The sequence below is a fragment of the Vulpes vulpes genome, chromosome 1 (assembly GCF_048418805.1).
Source record: "Vulpes vulpes isolate BD-2025 chromosome 1, VulVul3, whole genome shotgun sequence".
NCBI classification, from domain to species: Eukaryota; Metazoa; Chordata; class Mammalia; order Carnivora; family Canidae; genus Vulpes; species Vulpes vulpes.
In genome coordinates, this window is record NC_132780.1 from 193,475,939 (window position 1) to 193,491,312 (window position 15,374).

General features: G+C 44.8%; 1 protein-coding gene across 2 annotated transcripts in view; it reads right to left on the reverse strand.

Moving 5' to 3' along the window:
- Positions 1-15,374, reverse strand: part of SCML4 (Scm polycomb group protein like 4) — a 102,730-nt gene that overhangs the window by 8,456 nt on the left and 78,900 nt on the right. The window contains exons 1-2 of one of the 2 annotated variants that reach the window (XM_072738240.1): positions 13,212-13,490; positions 2,986-3,276 (exon numbers count right to left, since the gene is read on the reverse strand). In XM_072738240.1, coding sequence (XP_072594341.1) covers positions 2,986-3,232 — 247 coding nt within the window. In that variant the 5' untranslated portion in view covers positions 3,233-3,276; positions 13,212-13,490. Of the gene's footprint in view, positions 1-2,985; positions 3,277-13,211; positions 13,491-15,374 lie in introns of those variants that run through there. The other variant, XM_026005774.2, reaches the window with a different exon arrangement.

A 15,374-nucleotide genomic window follows, 5' to 3' on the forward strand; every position in this document is an offset into this window, starting at 1 on the left:
CGACATCCCCTCAGAGTCCACTGGCAGAGGTCATAGGTACAATATGTGGAGACAGCAGGAGGCCAGGGTAAGCACTCCTCAGAAGGCTGAGAAGTTTGTCGTGTCATCTATACCTACTCTCCTGCCTGCAGCTCGTGCAGTTTTCTGGCTTCCATGGTTTTAAACTATTTTGATTAGCACCACAGGAGAAAATCCATTTTTAGGTCCCTTCTAGGGTTTATGACTTGGGTCAAAGTCAAACCCTCTTAAAGTAGTACAGTTTCTTTACATCAACTACTTTCACTTGGGATGGAATTCCAGAGCAAGACAGAACAGTTCCTTGGGTGAGGAAAAACTTAATAACCCTCCAGAGGGCCCACAGTAAGCGTCCACACTGGCAGCCAGGTGACAAATGGGCAAGGAAGCCAATGGTTTTCTCTCCTACTTTAATATACTGCCACTCAGTTGAGCATGGCTTATCTCCATGGGTTCCAAATGTGTTTAGCTGTGCAAACTTGGTTCGAGCAAAGCATATGCAAAGCCCACCCTGCAAATGTGAAGAGGCCCTGGTTAAAGAGGGTGGGGTGTTGGAGTCCTATCTATTCCCATCCCCTCTTCCTTAGCCCCCAGAACCTCAGCGAGACCCCCTGCAGCCCACTGACCATAGCTTGGAAATCCTTGGGGTAATTTTGAAAGATGCAGGCTTTGGAGCCAGTTAAAGTCAAATCTTGGCTCAACATGTGAACGACCTTATCTGGATCTTCGCTTTCTTTACCTGTGCGCTGTATACAATAATACCCACTATAATAATATACATGTACTGTAATAGTAAGTTATAAAATTAACTGATAAAAGTCATAAACGATGTATGGAAAGTGTCTGGCTCATCGTAGGTGCTCAATAAGTAGCTATTTAGGCCTCAAATAAGCAGGCCCCTTTTCTGGGGCTGTGGAGGATTCAGGGATGAGCAAGGGACCTTACAAAGCTGAAGGGCTGCGTCCTACCATGGGACAGGAAAGAGGAAATGCTAGAGATGAGGGAAAAAAGTGCTACAGAAGGAAATCGAGGAAATGAACATTTCTAATCTGAAGGTGTGGTTGGGACTGTTATTGCCTCCCCAATATCTTTTTTTCCACTTCTTCTTTTGTAAGAGAATCCCTGATTTCCAGCTGGGATCGTGGCTGCTTAGAATGAAACTGTATTTCCAGGTTCTCTTGCAGCTGGTGGCCATGTGACAACTTCTGGCCAACGAGATGTAAGCAGAGTGGAGACCTCTTTCAGAGAGGTCAGTACTGCCCTCGGTCCTCATATTCTCCACCACCTCCTTCCACCTTGATGCTAGAATGATAACTGGCTGGCTTTTCTGGTATCAGTGGTTCCATCTAATGTACTGGTTAAAGGAATTGTTGGAGCATTTGAGAGGTAATGTACCTACAAAGGGTGAATAATTTTATTTTTCTTCAGTGTAACATAGAGGCTCAACAATGACCTTCAGCTGCTACCTCCTGCAGCAGCTTTACTCTGAGGAAGCTGGGCGGCTGTGTGATTTTTTAAATATCCTATAGCCCAGAAGGGTCTTGCTAATTGTTCATAATTTACTCTGATTTGCTGGGTATCAAAGTTCTCACTAATATTTCTAAGTTTTTAAGAGATGGTCAGTCTTCAGGATATAGTTGGCAATTTGCTTGGAGTGGAAGTTAGCAGGCACTGGTGGACTCCAGCTCTCTGATTTTACCCAAGAACCCAAGAGGAAGAAGTCCTAAGTGGGGCTCTCCTCTTCAGCTAACGATAGAAGTTCTCTTCATCCAAATCACGCCTTCTTCTTACTCCTTGAATCCTATAGTTAAGACCTAGGGCCAGATACCCCACCAACTTTAACGGAAGAGACAGTTGAGAGGTGTGCTCACATGATCCGTGACTAATAACGTTTAGTGAGCTCTTACCATGACCTAGGTCTTCCTAGGTCTTGCACTAAATACATATATAAGCTTATTTACTCCTTCCAACAAACCTAGGAGATGCTATTATTATCATTCTAATTTTACAGGTGAAGAAACTGAGGCACAGCGTAGTCCAGACTTCCAAAAGGTCATACAGTCAGGAAGTGGTGGGTCCAGGATTCCAGTCCCATGCATCTGGCTCCACCGTCCATGTGATTATCCACTATGTTCTACCGCCTTTGTTCATTAATGCAATACTGAAACTTGAAAATAATTTTTTAAAAACCCATAATTCACAGTGGACGCCAAGCTATCCCTGGAATGAGAGCATTTCCATGCATTGCGTCCCGACAAGGTACCTTTAATGGGTGAGCCAGCGGTGGTATTACAACCAGCACTATGGAAATGTTTAACTCTGGTATTTGTATCCTGCAAATGTCACCCACTATGGGAGAGAAGATGCTTTAACTGATATCTGGTTCTTCTTTCTCCTGGCACAGAATTTGATCTACATCTTCCAGATTCCCTTAGAGTGAGGAGTGGCAAGATGGCCACCTCTTGCCAATGAAATGTGAGTGGAAGTCATGGGCATCATTTCCAGGCTCTAGGGAAGAGCGTGTGCCTTCCTGCTTACTCTTTCTTTTTCCTACCCGCTAAGTGTTGGGGGGCATGGAGGCCACAGGGAATAGCCGAGCCACTCAATGGACAAAGCTGAGCTCACAAATTGGGATGCATCTGCCAACTGAGAGCACCCACCTTGGACTCTTGAACAAAAAATAAATTTCTGGTGCATTTGAGCCACTGTACGTTTTGGAGTCTACTTATGCCTACAGCCTAGCCTACTCTAATTTACCACTTTCTTTACTGTGTTCAAAGGTTGAAATTAGCTGCCTTTAAAAACAACAGACATCCATGAAAGGGCTTCTGATTTCCCAGTGTTCTCATGTTCAGACAGCACGGTTCCCCCCTCCACTGCCCCCCGCCCCTGTCCCCCTACATGCAGTGATCCCAGGGCAAAGGCCGAGGAGGTTCAATCGCGGGGAAGTCAGAGCATGCATTACATTACCACATCTGTTTCCTTCAAGAGAGGTCCCGTTTCTCTTGGGGCTGGAGCCTGGGGGCCTCAGCCCAGGTGCCAAGAGGCCTCCAGAGGACATGGGGCTGGAGCGGGGACCACCGGCAGTGGTGACCAGGCCTCCCCCAAGATGGCCATCTCCAGAGTTCTGCCTCTTGCAGTACAGCGAGGAGGAGGTGGGCAAGGAGCCCCTGTGGCTAAAGGCGGAGGCGGATGGGTCCACACTGTAGCGGTTCATGCCTACAGGGTTCACCAGGCAGTCCTCAGTGGTGACTGTTTTTGCTAAGTGAGAAAGCAGGACAGAGAAGTAGAGATCAGAAAGCAAGTCAACAGGCTACTTGACAGTTTTGGCAAACGTTTCCCCCTAGCACAGCTGTCACCATCTGCCGGGATGAGAGATGAAGTAGAATGGACCCCACATCACAATCCCAAATAGTTCACCTCTCAACAGACTGAGACCCTTGCCTCACCAACAAAGCATATTATAGTAGGGATGGGAGATGTGCCTCCCTGTGTTCAGAGGAAAGTGATGATTTTGGCTACTGATGACTTGAAAGTAAAATTCAAAGGTCTTTATCCTTGCATGGTCTTGCTCTTCCAACAGTCTCTTAGCCTGTCTCTGCTCTCTTTTCTCTTTGCCCACTAACACTGCCCTCCTCACCTGGCCCGGGAGGCTTTAGAGAGATCAAGCAGGAGTCACAATATCCCTGAGTTAAAGAAACAATATGACCTGGGTGGAGATACAGGGGCAATGGTGCTTCCTCCCCACACTTTTAGTCCCAGAACACATGAGGGTACTGTCCTTCCTCCAAAGCTAACAAATTGGAGACACAAATGCTGATCTGGTAAGCCCCATGGTCCTCCCTTGCACCTGCAGGTAAGAGGTAAAGAGCCAATCAAAAGAGCAAGAGGAGTAAAGGACCTGAAGAGTCAGCCAACCTCATCATCAGCTCCCCTTTGTCCAAGTAAATCATGACTTTCTACACTTTTAAGGCTCAATCTCAGTTTGTTGAACTCTGTCTGTGAGTTCTACCTATGGTCAAAAAGTGTGGGGTGTTTTGTTTTATTTCTAAGGACAAAGTTCAAGGGCATTATGGGGATAGAAAGAGAAAGAAAAATATTCTACGAATTCCTTCCCATCCCAGACAAGATCATATATGCCTTAGTCTCATCAATAAAATAAAAATAAAATAAAATAATCGTCTCTATACCACATATGATCAAAACGGATCTTGACACCCACAAAGAAAATGTGCTAGAGTAACAAAAACAAATAGATCCTTCAAGGTTGGCAATGAGGAAAAACAAGATCCAGATGTCTTCTTCATGCATGGATTCCTCTCATAATGCAGATATTGAAAGATTAAGATTTGATTTTAATCAAGGAGCTAGCAATTATTCTCATAGATGGGGATAGATATGGAACTTGCCTGGAAATAAAAGCCATTGTATACAGGATGACACTAAAGCAGGACTTAGAGCAAAATTTATAGCTGTAAATACTTACATTTAAAAAGAAGAAAGATCTCAAATTGATAACCTAAACTTTCACAATAAGATACTGGAGGGAAAAAAGAACAAACTGTACCTGAAGCAAGCAGAAGGAAGGAAATAAAGATTGAAGCAGAAATTAAGTAAAGACTAGAAAAACAATGGGGAAAATCAATGCAGCCAAAGGTGGCCCTTTGAAAAAAAAAATCAACAAATTTGATAAACTTTAGCTAGATTGACCAAAGGAAAAAAGAAAAAAGTCAGATGACTAGAATCAGAAATGAAAGAGATGACATTATTACAAATCTTATAGGAACAAGATGGATCATTAAAGGGTACTATGGACTATCATATGCCAATAAATCAGGTAACTTAGAAGAAATGGACAAATTACTGAACTGACTGAAAAAAATAGACAATCTAAGCAAACCTGTAACATGTAAAAAGCATGAATTAATAATCAAAAACTATTCACAAAGTAACCCCAGGCCCAAATGGTTCCATGAGTGGATTCTATCAAGCATTTAAAGAAAAACTAAAACCAATTCTTTACAAACTCTTCCAAAAAATAGAAGAGGAATGTTATGGACTGATGTGTACTTTCCAGAATTCATATTTTGAAGCCTTAACTCCCACAGAGACTACATAATAAAGATTAAGTGAGGTCTTAAGGTTAGGAACTTAATCTTAGAGGACCAGTTAGGTAGATAGTACTCACAAGAAGATGAAGAGACATAAGACAGGGCATGCACATGCTGGCTCATGTACATGTGCTTTCTCTCTCTTTCTCCCTCTCTCCTTGTCCCCCAGCAACACAGATGCACAAAGAAGGGGCCAGGAAGGGACATAGCAAGACAGTGGCTGTCCACAAATCATGAAGAAAAGAGAGCTTTCAACAGAAACCAACCCTGATAAGATCTTGATCTTACACTTCTGGCCTCCAGAACTGTGAGAAAATAAATTCTGTTGGTTAAGCCCCCTAGACTATGGTATTCTGTTATGGCAACCAACCAAACTGATAAGAAAGGGATACTTCCCAACTTATTCTATGAGGCCATTATTATTATTACTCCGATACCAAAACCAGAAAAAGACATCTCAAGAATAGAAAACTATTAATATTTCTTATGAATATGGATGCAAATATCCTCAACAAAATCATAGCAGATCAAATCTAGTTACATATAACATGACTTATACACCATGACCAAGTAGGATTTATCCCAGGAAGGCAAGGTTGATTTAACAGTAAAAAATCAATTAATGTAATATGCCATATAGATAGAATTAAAAAAAAAAGAGCACAATAATCCCAATAGTATGACAAAATTCAATGTCTTTTCCTGATAAAAACACTCAATACACTAGGAATAGAAGGGAACTTCCTCAACTGGGAAAGGGCATCTACAAAAAACCTACAGCTAACACCACAGTGAATGATGAAAAGACCGGATGCTTCTCCTCCTAAGATCAAGAAAAAGACAAGGATGCTTATTCTCACTGTATCTATGCAATATTTTGCTGGAAGTTCCAGTCAGGGCAATTAGGTAAGAAAAAGAAAGCAAGGGCATCTAGGTGGGGAGGAAGAAAGAAAACTATCTCTTATATGTAGAAAATCCTAAAGAATCCATTAAAAAATTATTGGAACTAATAAACAAGTTTAGCAAGGTTGCAGGATGCAAGATCAATATGCAAATATCAGCAGCTGTGTTTCAGATTAAACAGTCTGAAAATGAAGTTAAGAAAGAAGTTAAAAACTTCACTTATAATAGCATTAAACAGAATAAAATATGGAGGAATAGATTTAACAAAAGAAGTATAAAACTGAAAACTACAAAACACTGTTAAAATAAAGTAAAGAAAATCTAGGGGCACCTGGTTGATTCAGTTGGTTAAGCCGCTGCCTTTGGCTCAGTCCTGATCCCGGGTTCCTGGGATCAAGCCCTATGTCGGGCTCTCTGCTCAGTGGGGAGCCTGCTTCTCCTTCTCCATCTGCCTGCTGCTCCCCCTGCTTGTTCTCTCTCTCTCTCAAATAAATAAATGAAACCTTTAAAAAAGTAAGTAAAGAAGATCTAAATAAATGGGGAAAAAAATCCCATGTTCATGAATCCGAGGATTACATATTGTTAGGATGGCAATACACCCTAAATTGATCCACAGAGTCAATGTGATTCTTGTCAGTACTCAGCTGACTTCTTCATAGAAATTGACAAGCTGATTCTAAAACTCACATGATTTTCGAGGGACCAAGATTAATCAAAACAATCATGCAAAAAGAACAAAATATAGCCGTCACACTTCCCAATTCCAGAGCGAACTACAAAGCAATGATAATAAAGACAGTGTGATACTGGAATAAGAATAGGCACGGAGATCAATGGAATAGAATCGAGAGCTCAAAAATAAACTGATGGGTCTACGTTCAGCTGATTCTCCACAAGGGTGCCAAAATCATTTAATGGAGAAAGAAAAATCCTTTCAACAACTGATGTTGGAACAACTGGATATCCACATTCAAAACGATGTCATTGGACCCTGACTTCATACCATATATAAAAATTCACTCACTACGGGCCAAAGACCTAAGCATGAGAACAAAAAGGTATAAAACTCTTAGAAGGAGACATAAGAATAAATCTTTATGACCTAGAATTTGGCAAGATATTCTTACATTTGGCACCCAAAGCATGAGCAACACAAGAAAAAATAGGTAAACTGGACTTTAACAAAATTTAAAACGTCTTTGCATTGAAAGATAGCACCAAAAAAGTGAAAAGATTACCCATGGAATTGGAGAAAATACTTGCAAATCATATATTTCCTGAGGGACTTGTTTCCAGAGTAACCCAATAAGAAAAAGACAACCTGATTTAAAGATGGGCAAAGGACTTGACTAGACCTTTCTCCAAAGAAGATATACAAATGGCCAATAAAGACACGAAAAATGTTCCCCATCATTAGTCATTGGGAAATGCAAATCAAAACCACAAAGAAGCGTAGCTTCACACTCACGAGGATGGTTATAATAAAAAGTCAGATAATAACAAATGTCAATGATGCTGTAAAAAAACTGGAACCCTCATACACTGCTGATGTGAATTGTAAAATGGTTCAGCCTCTTTGGAGAACAGTCTGGCTCTTCCTCAGCTGGTTCAAACGAGAGTCACTCTACGGCCCAGCAATTCCGCTCTGAGGTGGAATTCACTCAAGAGAAATGAAAACATGTCCACACAACCATTGGTACATGAATATGTACAGAAGCACCATTCTTAATAGCCCAAAGGTGGAAATAAGCCAGAAGACTAACAGCTGATGAATGGATCCACAAAATGAGCCCTATCCACACAATGGAATATTATTCAGGCATAAAAGGAAACAAATACTGATGATACTGCCACAGTGTGAATGGACCTTGAACTATTGCGCTAAGTGAAAGAAGCCAGTCACACAAAAGGCCACATAGGAAGTGATTCCACTTACACGAAATGTCCAGGATAGGCAAATCTATACATCTATAAATGAGAAAAGGTAGATTAGTGGTTGCTGAGGGCACGGGGGCGGGGGGATAAGGGGTGCTAGCTAAAGGATACGTGCTTTTTGAGGTGTTGAAAGTCTTCTACCGTTGTGGCTGCACACTTCTGTGAATACACTAAAAACCACCGTGTTGTCGCACTCTTGTACGATACGTGAGTTACATCTCACTAACGCTGTTTAAAAAATTCATTGCAGAAGCCTGGTGCTAGGTGTGAACACGTCCTCGAGTGTTGTACGGGCAAGTCCGACAAATGCTGCTTTGGCCGCTGCGACACGAGTAAGCTGCGTGGCCTAAGCGTGTGCATGCTCTGTGCTTTGTGTTCTGTGGCCAGTGGAGTGCTGCAGGGTGTCTTCAGGAACCTGGATGCCTACACCTTCACCTCCCACCTGGGCTGAAACCTAGAGTCAGACGCTTCCTGACTGCACCACCTAGGGTGCCCCAGGGCCATGTTCTTTCTTAAGGCTCAACATTCGTCGGTATCCGTCCTTGCCTCTTCACCTGGATGACCTCTATTGCATCTTTTTCATCAGAAGACATCAGTAGGAAGACTCCAAAGAGGACCAGGCTACGGAGCCTATATATCAGGCTGCCTCCTAAATGGGAGTGAGGAGGAGGAAAAGTATACACTTACTGAGCACCTACTAGGCTAGCACCATTCTAGGTCATAAGCAGTAAGGCTGTCATTATGCTCCCTGTTGGAATGCTCTCGATATCTGAGATACCGATCCTTCTTGTGTCTCTGGTGGCAAGTGCCTTGGTATGTGTGAGGAGGCAATGTATGGTATCTGGCATAGATAGTGCGTGCGCACACATGATAGTTATTGAGTAGGCATTTGGGCCACTGCGAGCAGTGTACACTGAATATGCATCACAATTCAGGTTATAAAGGACTAGATATAAATTTTTCATGTCGATGCATGATAAATAGTGATAAAGATGTAATGAAAACATTTATTCCGTGAATTAAATATTTTAAAGCCAAATTAAATATGTCTTCCTAGCTCTGAGAGCAGTAAGGTAGAGAATGCAGATAATTCCCCAGCCTGCACGATAGCTGGGAAATACGGATGCAGGTGGAAGATTGCTCTCCTATGATGATGTGCAGAAATGGGGAGCAAGGGAACATGGACTTTCTTGCTTTAAAAACTGCTGACGACCATGGGTGAGATCAAAGGTAATAAAAGCCAGCTTCTGGGCTATGATCCAAATGAATTCATCAAAAAATAAAACCGACTTGAGACACCATCAGGCAAGAGCCCTGTACCCAGCAAAGGATACACCGGTTACTCCAGAGACAGTGGATGAACCACCACGGAGACAGACCCACAAGCCCTCTACCCACCCCCACCACCCACCACGGCTCCGTAGAGCCTGTAGCCCCCAGGAAGCCTGGGAGTGAACAGCATGTTCAGGTGCACGCACTGGGGTGCCGCTCAGAATTGATGAGACACATCTGCTCAAATGTGGTTAAAACAGCCTTTTCCTCACCTTTATAAATGGGGGTGCTGACACTCACATCATACCAAAGTATGAAAATGACTGACACAATGAAGGCCATCATCATTCACTCACAGGACGGAAGAGGGCCTGCGCAGAGCAGCTAGCCCAGCATTTCCCCCAAGTGGTAGATGTGTCCCACTAGTGGGACAGGGGACGATTTTGGGTGGGACTTTGGTGTATTCGTTTCCCAAGGCTACAGAAAGTACCATAAACTTAGTGGTCTAAGATAGCAGAAATGTATTCTTTTATAGTTCTGGAAGCTAGAAATATGAAATCAAGGTGTTGGCAGGGCCAGGGCCATGTTCTTTTTTTTTTTTTTTTAGATTCATTTATTGTTTATTCAAGAGAGAGAGAGAGAGAGGAGCAGAAGGAGGGGCAGAGGGAGAGAGAATCTCAAGCAGACTCCATGTTGAGTGTGGAGCCCAATGTGGGGCTCGATCTCATGACCCTGAGACCACAACCTGAGCCTAAACTAAGAGTTGGACGCTTAACCAACTGAGTCACCCGGGCACCCAGGGCCATGTCCTTTCTTAAAGCTCAAGGGTAGTTTCCTTCCTTGCCTCTACCTAGTTGCTGGTGGTGGCCAACAATCCTTCGCTGTAGAAATATCCTTCCAATCTACCTCTAAGCCCACATGGCATCTTTCCTGCGCCTCTGTGTCTGTGTCCAAATGTCTTAGAAAGACATCAGTCACTGGATGAGGGCCCATGATCTAGTATGACCTCATCTGGATTACATCTGCAAAGACCCTATTTCTTTTTTTTTATTTAGAGAGAGAGAGAGAGTACAAGCAGGTGTGGCAGGGGCAGAGGGAAAGGGAGAGAGAAAATCTTAAACAGGCTCCATGCCAAGCGTGGAGCTCGACATGGAGCTCGAACTCATGACCCTGAGATCACGACCTGAGCCGAAGCCAAGAGTCAGATGCTTAGCCAGCGGAGCCCCCCATGTGCCCCAAAAGATCCTATTTCTAAAGAAAAGTCCTAGTCACAGGCACTGAAAATTAGGACTTGAACACGTATCTTTTTGGAAGACATGGCAACAGGTGAACGCTGTTTTTTTTGTAGGCATGTATTTTAGTGTCCAGCAATAAAATACAACTAGTCCATCAAACTATGATTTCCCTGATCTGGTATCATTGCTTAAAGCGACGAACAGCTAAAAAGTTAAAAGAAATGGATCTGTTTAAAGGAATATCTTGAGTAAACACTTTTGCAATTGTTACGGGGACGTAGCAAAGATTGTGAAGGCGGTGCATTGACCCCTGGAATGCACCCAATTGGTACCAAGCCCTCTTTTCAGGTGGGTGGTAACTAAGGAAAATAAATGAGCCTCTTCTTTGAAAGCTTCCTGCAAGAGACTTTACAGTCTCCCTCACAATTAAGCCATTGTACTGCAAATCTCACTGCCCAAAAGTTCCTTGCATCTAACCCCAATTCCTCTTGATTTAGTCAAAAAGATGACTGCTGGATACCTCGCTTTCATACTATTCAAAACTATGAAGTCGTCAACATCCAGGGAGAGAAATTATGGGTATGCAGAGCTTCTAGGAACTAAGAATTTCACAGCATGACCCGTGAATTGTTGGTTGCCTGAAGCCACTATTTCGAGTCCATAAGAAGAAGGACCAAAAAAAAAAAAAAAAGAAGAAGAAGAAGAAGAAAGACCAAATCAGTACCTGAGGAGGGAATTACGCTTCTCAGCGGGTTTTGTGGCTTTGGGGTCAGCAGTCCTGGGACTGCGGCACACGCGTGCCCTCTGCACCTCTGCACCTCCAAATCCTGCGCACACACCCGCGGCAAGCCACGGGGCTGGCAGGTTAAGACGTTCTCTGCCCTCTTCTCCTGGATATTTATTTATTTATTTATTTATTTATTTATTTATTTATTTAAAAAGATTTTATTCATTTATTCATGACACACAGAGAGAGAGAAGGAGAGAGAGAGGCAGAGACACAGGCCGAGGGAGAAGCAGGCTCCACGCAGGAAGCCTGATGTGGGACTCGATCCCTGGTTTCCAGGATCACGCCCTGGGCTGAAGGCAGGCGCCAAACTGCTGAGCCACCCAGGCTGCCCTTCTCCCCGATTTTTAAGAAAATTGCTTCTCATCTGATGTTGAACTTATCACCCCGGCACCTCGCATTAAACAAGAGGGTCCAACCCAGTCTCTGTATAGGGGCATTTGATCTCCATGGAGAACATCAGCTCAGCAAAGCGGGGTCAGGGAGAGGGGGTCTCGTGCACTTTCCCCAAAATCTCCCTGCCTCTACCCAAGAGGCAAAGGATGCCACTTGTAAAATCATTAAATCTTCCCTCCAGAAAAAAGGAATAATCTGCTCTTGTACGATCACAGGAGGAGGCTTCAATAGAAAGGCAAACACGCCAATGGTGCCAACCAAAGAAGGCGGCTACATTCTCAGGGTTTAATGTCTGGAACCGTCAGGAGGGCCTGGTGTTCCTTTTTCAGAATTGCTGATCTGTGAACTACATCCTCCTCACACACCCCTGCTGCTGCATATAAATCCAGCCCATGAGCAGAGCCAAAGAAGACTCTAGAAGAGTTCAAACCCACTCGAGCCTCAAGGTGTACCCATTTGCTTCTGATTTTGACCTGTGTCCAAGCCTCCCTGTTTGGGAACAAACTCAGGGGCCAGGCATGTGTGGGCACCCCCCCTCCTCCCTCACCTCTGCAGAGGCTTCTGGGTCACCCGCCCCATGCGACCCATTCCTGCTGCAGTTCTGGACAGGTCGGGCAAGAGCACCTGGAATGTTGAGAAGGTCCAAAGGGAAGCAGGAAGAGACAGAGGGACAGGAAGGAGAAAGCCAGGAGCCAAAGAGAGAGAGACAAAGTCCCAGAGCAGCGAGAGGGGCCGAGGGAAGCAAAAGGGACCCACGTGTGTGAAAGTACAGACGCCGCTGGCGGAGTTCTAGCTCAGGCTGCTGGTGACCCCTTGTCATTTAGGACCCAAGGCCTAGCTGCTCATAGTAAGTGAACTTGGCCTCTTGTTTAATCCAAAACAGTGAAGCTGGCTCTTTATTTGGATTCTTTAAGCAAACGAAGCCCTGAAAAAGCCACAATACCACCATCTGCAAAATTATTCTCAAATAATACCTATTCATGCAATAATAACTCCCAAATTCCAGAGTCTTAGAAACTATTGTTTTTCAGTACAGTTCTCCCCGCCCCGTCTCACGCATGCACACACACATACACACACACATGCACACACACACACTTGCCCTCCACTCCCCACCTTACTTCCCCACATCAGTCATAACTTCTCGATTGAAGGAGCAGCTGCACAGCAAGCCCCTTCTGTGACCATCACTGCCACCCTCCCCCGGGCTGGGGGCCGCGGCCTTGCTGGGGATCCACTGCCAACCGGTCTACCCAGGCTGGCAGGCAAGTCACCCCCCTGGAGCGGCGTCCAGAGGGCTCCACGGGGGAGCAGCCCGGCAGCTCCAGGGATCCCAGCTCTGACACCCGGATGAGAAGGGGAAGTGGCCTAGGGGGCCCCTGGGGCCCTGCTGGGGGAGACCGGGCGACCACCTAGGGGTGCATGCAGCCTGTAAGCTCTGGAATGCAGAGAAAGACGGACAAGGAGAGAAGCAGAGACTGGAAGGGGGCCAGGGGGTGAGGAGCCCGGGAAACAAGAGCAGGGCGCTGGGGGAGCTGCCGGGCCTTTGTTTCCTACCTTGGTGGCTGCCACCGGCCGCCTCCCTGGCTGCTCTCAGCGCCCTGGGGCCCAGCACTCAGCGCTGCTGCTGCTGCTGCTGCTGCTGCTGCTGCTGCCAGAGCCAGGGGACCTCTAAGGACTTCTCGGTGGCACAAATCAGCACATTTCCTCTCTGCCCTCGGACTGCCTTTCACTGAGGCTCTAGGGGAGGTGTGCAGACTTTCCTTCTCCCGGGCTCAGTCCCGCCCTCGTCCTTGCTCAGATAAGCTCATCACGTTCTCCCTCAGGTCCCTCTGCGGCCTCCTGTCCCGGCCTTCCCGGTTCAAAGGGCACCAGGCCACACCACCTATGGGGCTTGGCATTTCATTCGCTTCAATTAAATTTTCCATTAACTTGGTCTCTGGCCAGTATAGATTTTTCCCTTTAAGCTCGTCTCGAAGCTCAGATCACTCAGGCCTCAGAATCAACCTTATGACTCCCCTCTGGTCCATTTAAGTACATTTATATATTTTCTCCCCTAATGAGATGCACAGAGACCAGCCATAATTTTAACGCCTGACACCTGAACTTCTGCAGCCCTCCCCAGTGTTTCTGGTTTGCCTAAGACTTTGTTCTAGGCCTATGGCTTGATTTTTGCCTGTGAAAATTTCGCCCAAAGGCAGTTCTGCCCAAAGTCAGCCGTCTGGGATAATGAATGCCCTTCCAGTCTCACGAGGAGAGGAGAGCAGGTTCCATAAGCAGCCCCACTCAGGTCTTGCAGCTTTGCCAGGCCTCAACCCACGTTGTTATGGCCAACTCCTAAGAGGTGGGGGAGGGCGAGGGTAGGGGGGCACCTTCCGCAGGCATGGTGTTTCCTCAACAGCCCCCACACTTTTTGGTCTTTTTAGAACTTTCGGGAAATTAAAAGTGGTCCTCAAATCAAGAAGAGGTTGGAGTCACCAGGATAGAGGACAGGTTGTAAGTTCTGGTTCTAAAGGGACATCCTGACTTTCAGGGAGGCTGAGGATACTTTCCAGGATTCCTAACGCTAGTGAAGCAAGCTGCCAGGTTGGGAGATGCTCTGTGGAGAGGCCTATGTATGGCAAGAAACCAACAGCTGAATCCTGCCAACAACCCCACGAATAAGCTAGGAAATGGATCCTTTCCTAGTTGAGCTTCGAGATACAGCCTGGTCTGGGACCCAGAGCCAGGGGACCCAGTTAAGCGGCCCCTGAACTCCTGAGTCACAAGAAACTGAGATAATAAACGTTATTTTAAGCCACTAAGTTTTGGGGTAATTGGTTGTACAGCTAACTAATACAGATGAGAAAAGTGTATTTGTTTCATTTCTCTTGACTCCAAATATCAGGTTGGAAATCATAATGATTAATTCAGTTGCAGCTAGGAAGTTTCTGCCAAAGAGTACCTATTCGGTTCTCTGCCAGAAAGTTTATGGGATTTTTTTTCAGCAAATGGCTTACTGCTTATGTACAAGACCCAGAAACTACCCAGGAATAGGAGAGAGTTCATGAAATTTATCTTAGAGTGGTATATAATGGCTTAATTGGAACATCCATGCATTTAACAATAATTATTGAATACTTGTCTGTGCTTCCTCAGCATCTATAGGACTCAAAAGAGAACATAAGCCTTGCAATGCAAAGAGGTTCTATGAATTACTGAACATTGAAAAAATCAGTTTTAAACTCCACAAAACTCAGGCCTTTTCCGAGAGTTTTCCCTTTTAGCTCAATTTTTTTTTTCAGATTTTATTTTTTTAAGTACTCTCAACACCCCAGCGTGGGGCTCAAACTTACAACTCTGAGATCAAGAGTCACGTGCTCTACTGATGAGCCAGCCAGGTGTCCCTAGCTCAGTGTTTTAAAATATGTACAGAGAGACACCTGGGTGGCTCAGTGGTTGAGCATCTGCCTTCGGCCCAGGGTGTAATCCCGGGGTCCTGGGATCGATCCCCCATAGGGCTCCCTGCAGGGAGCCTGCTTCTCCCTCTGCCTATGTTTCCGCTTCTTTCTCTGTGTCCCTCATGAATAAATAAATAAAATCTTTTACAAAATTAAATAAAATATGTACAGATATTATAATTTAATAAATGACATAATCGAAAACACAATAAATAAATTTTCCTAAATGAACTCATATTGATGCCTGGGGCAGAACTCAGATTAGAAATCCTACCCTGGC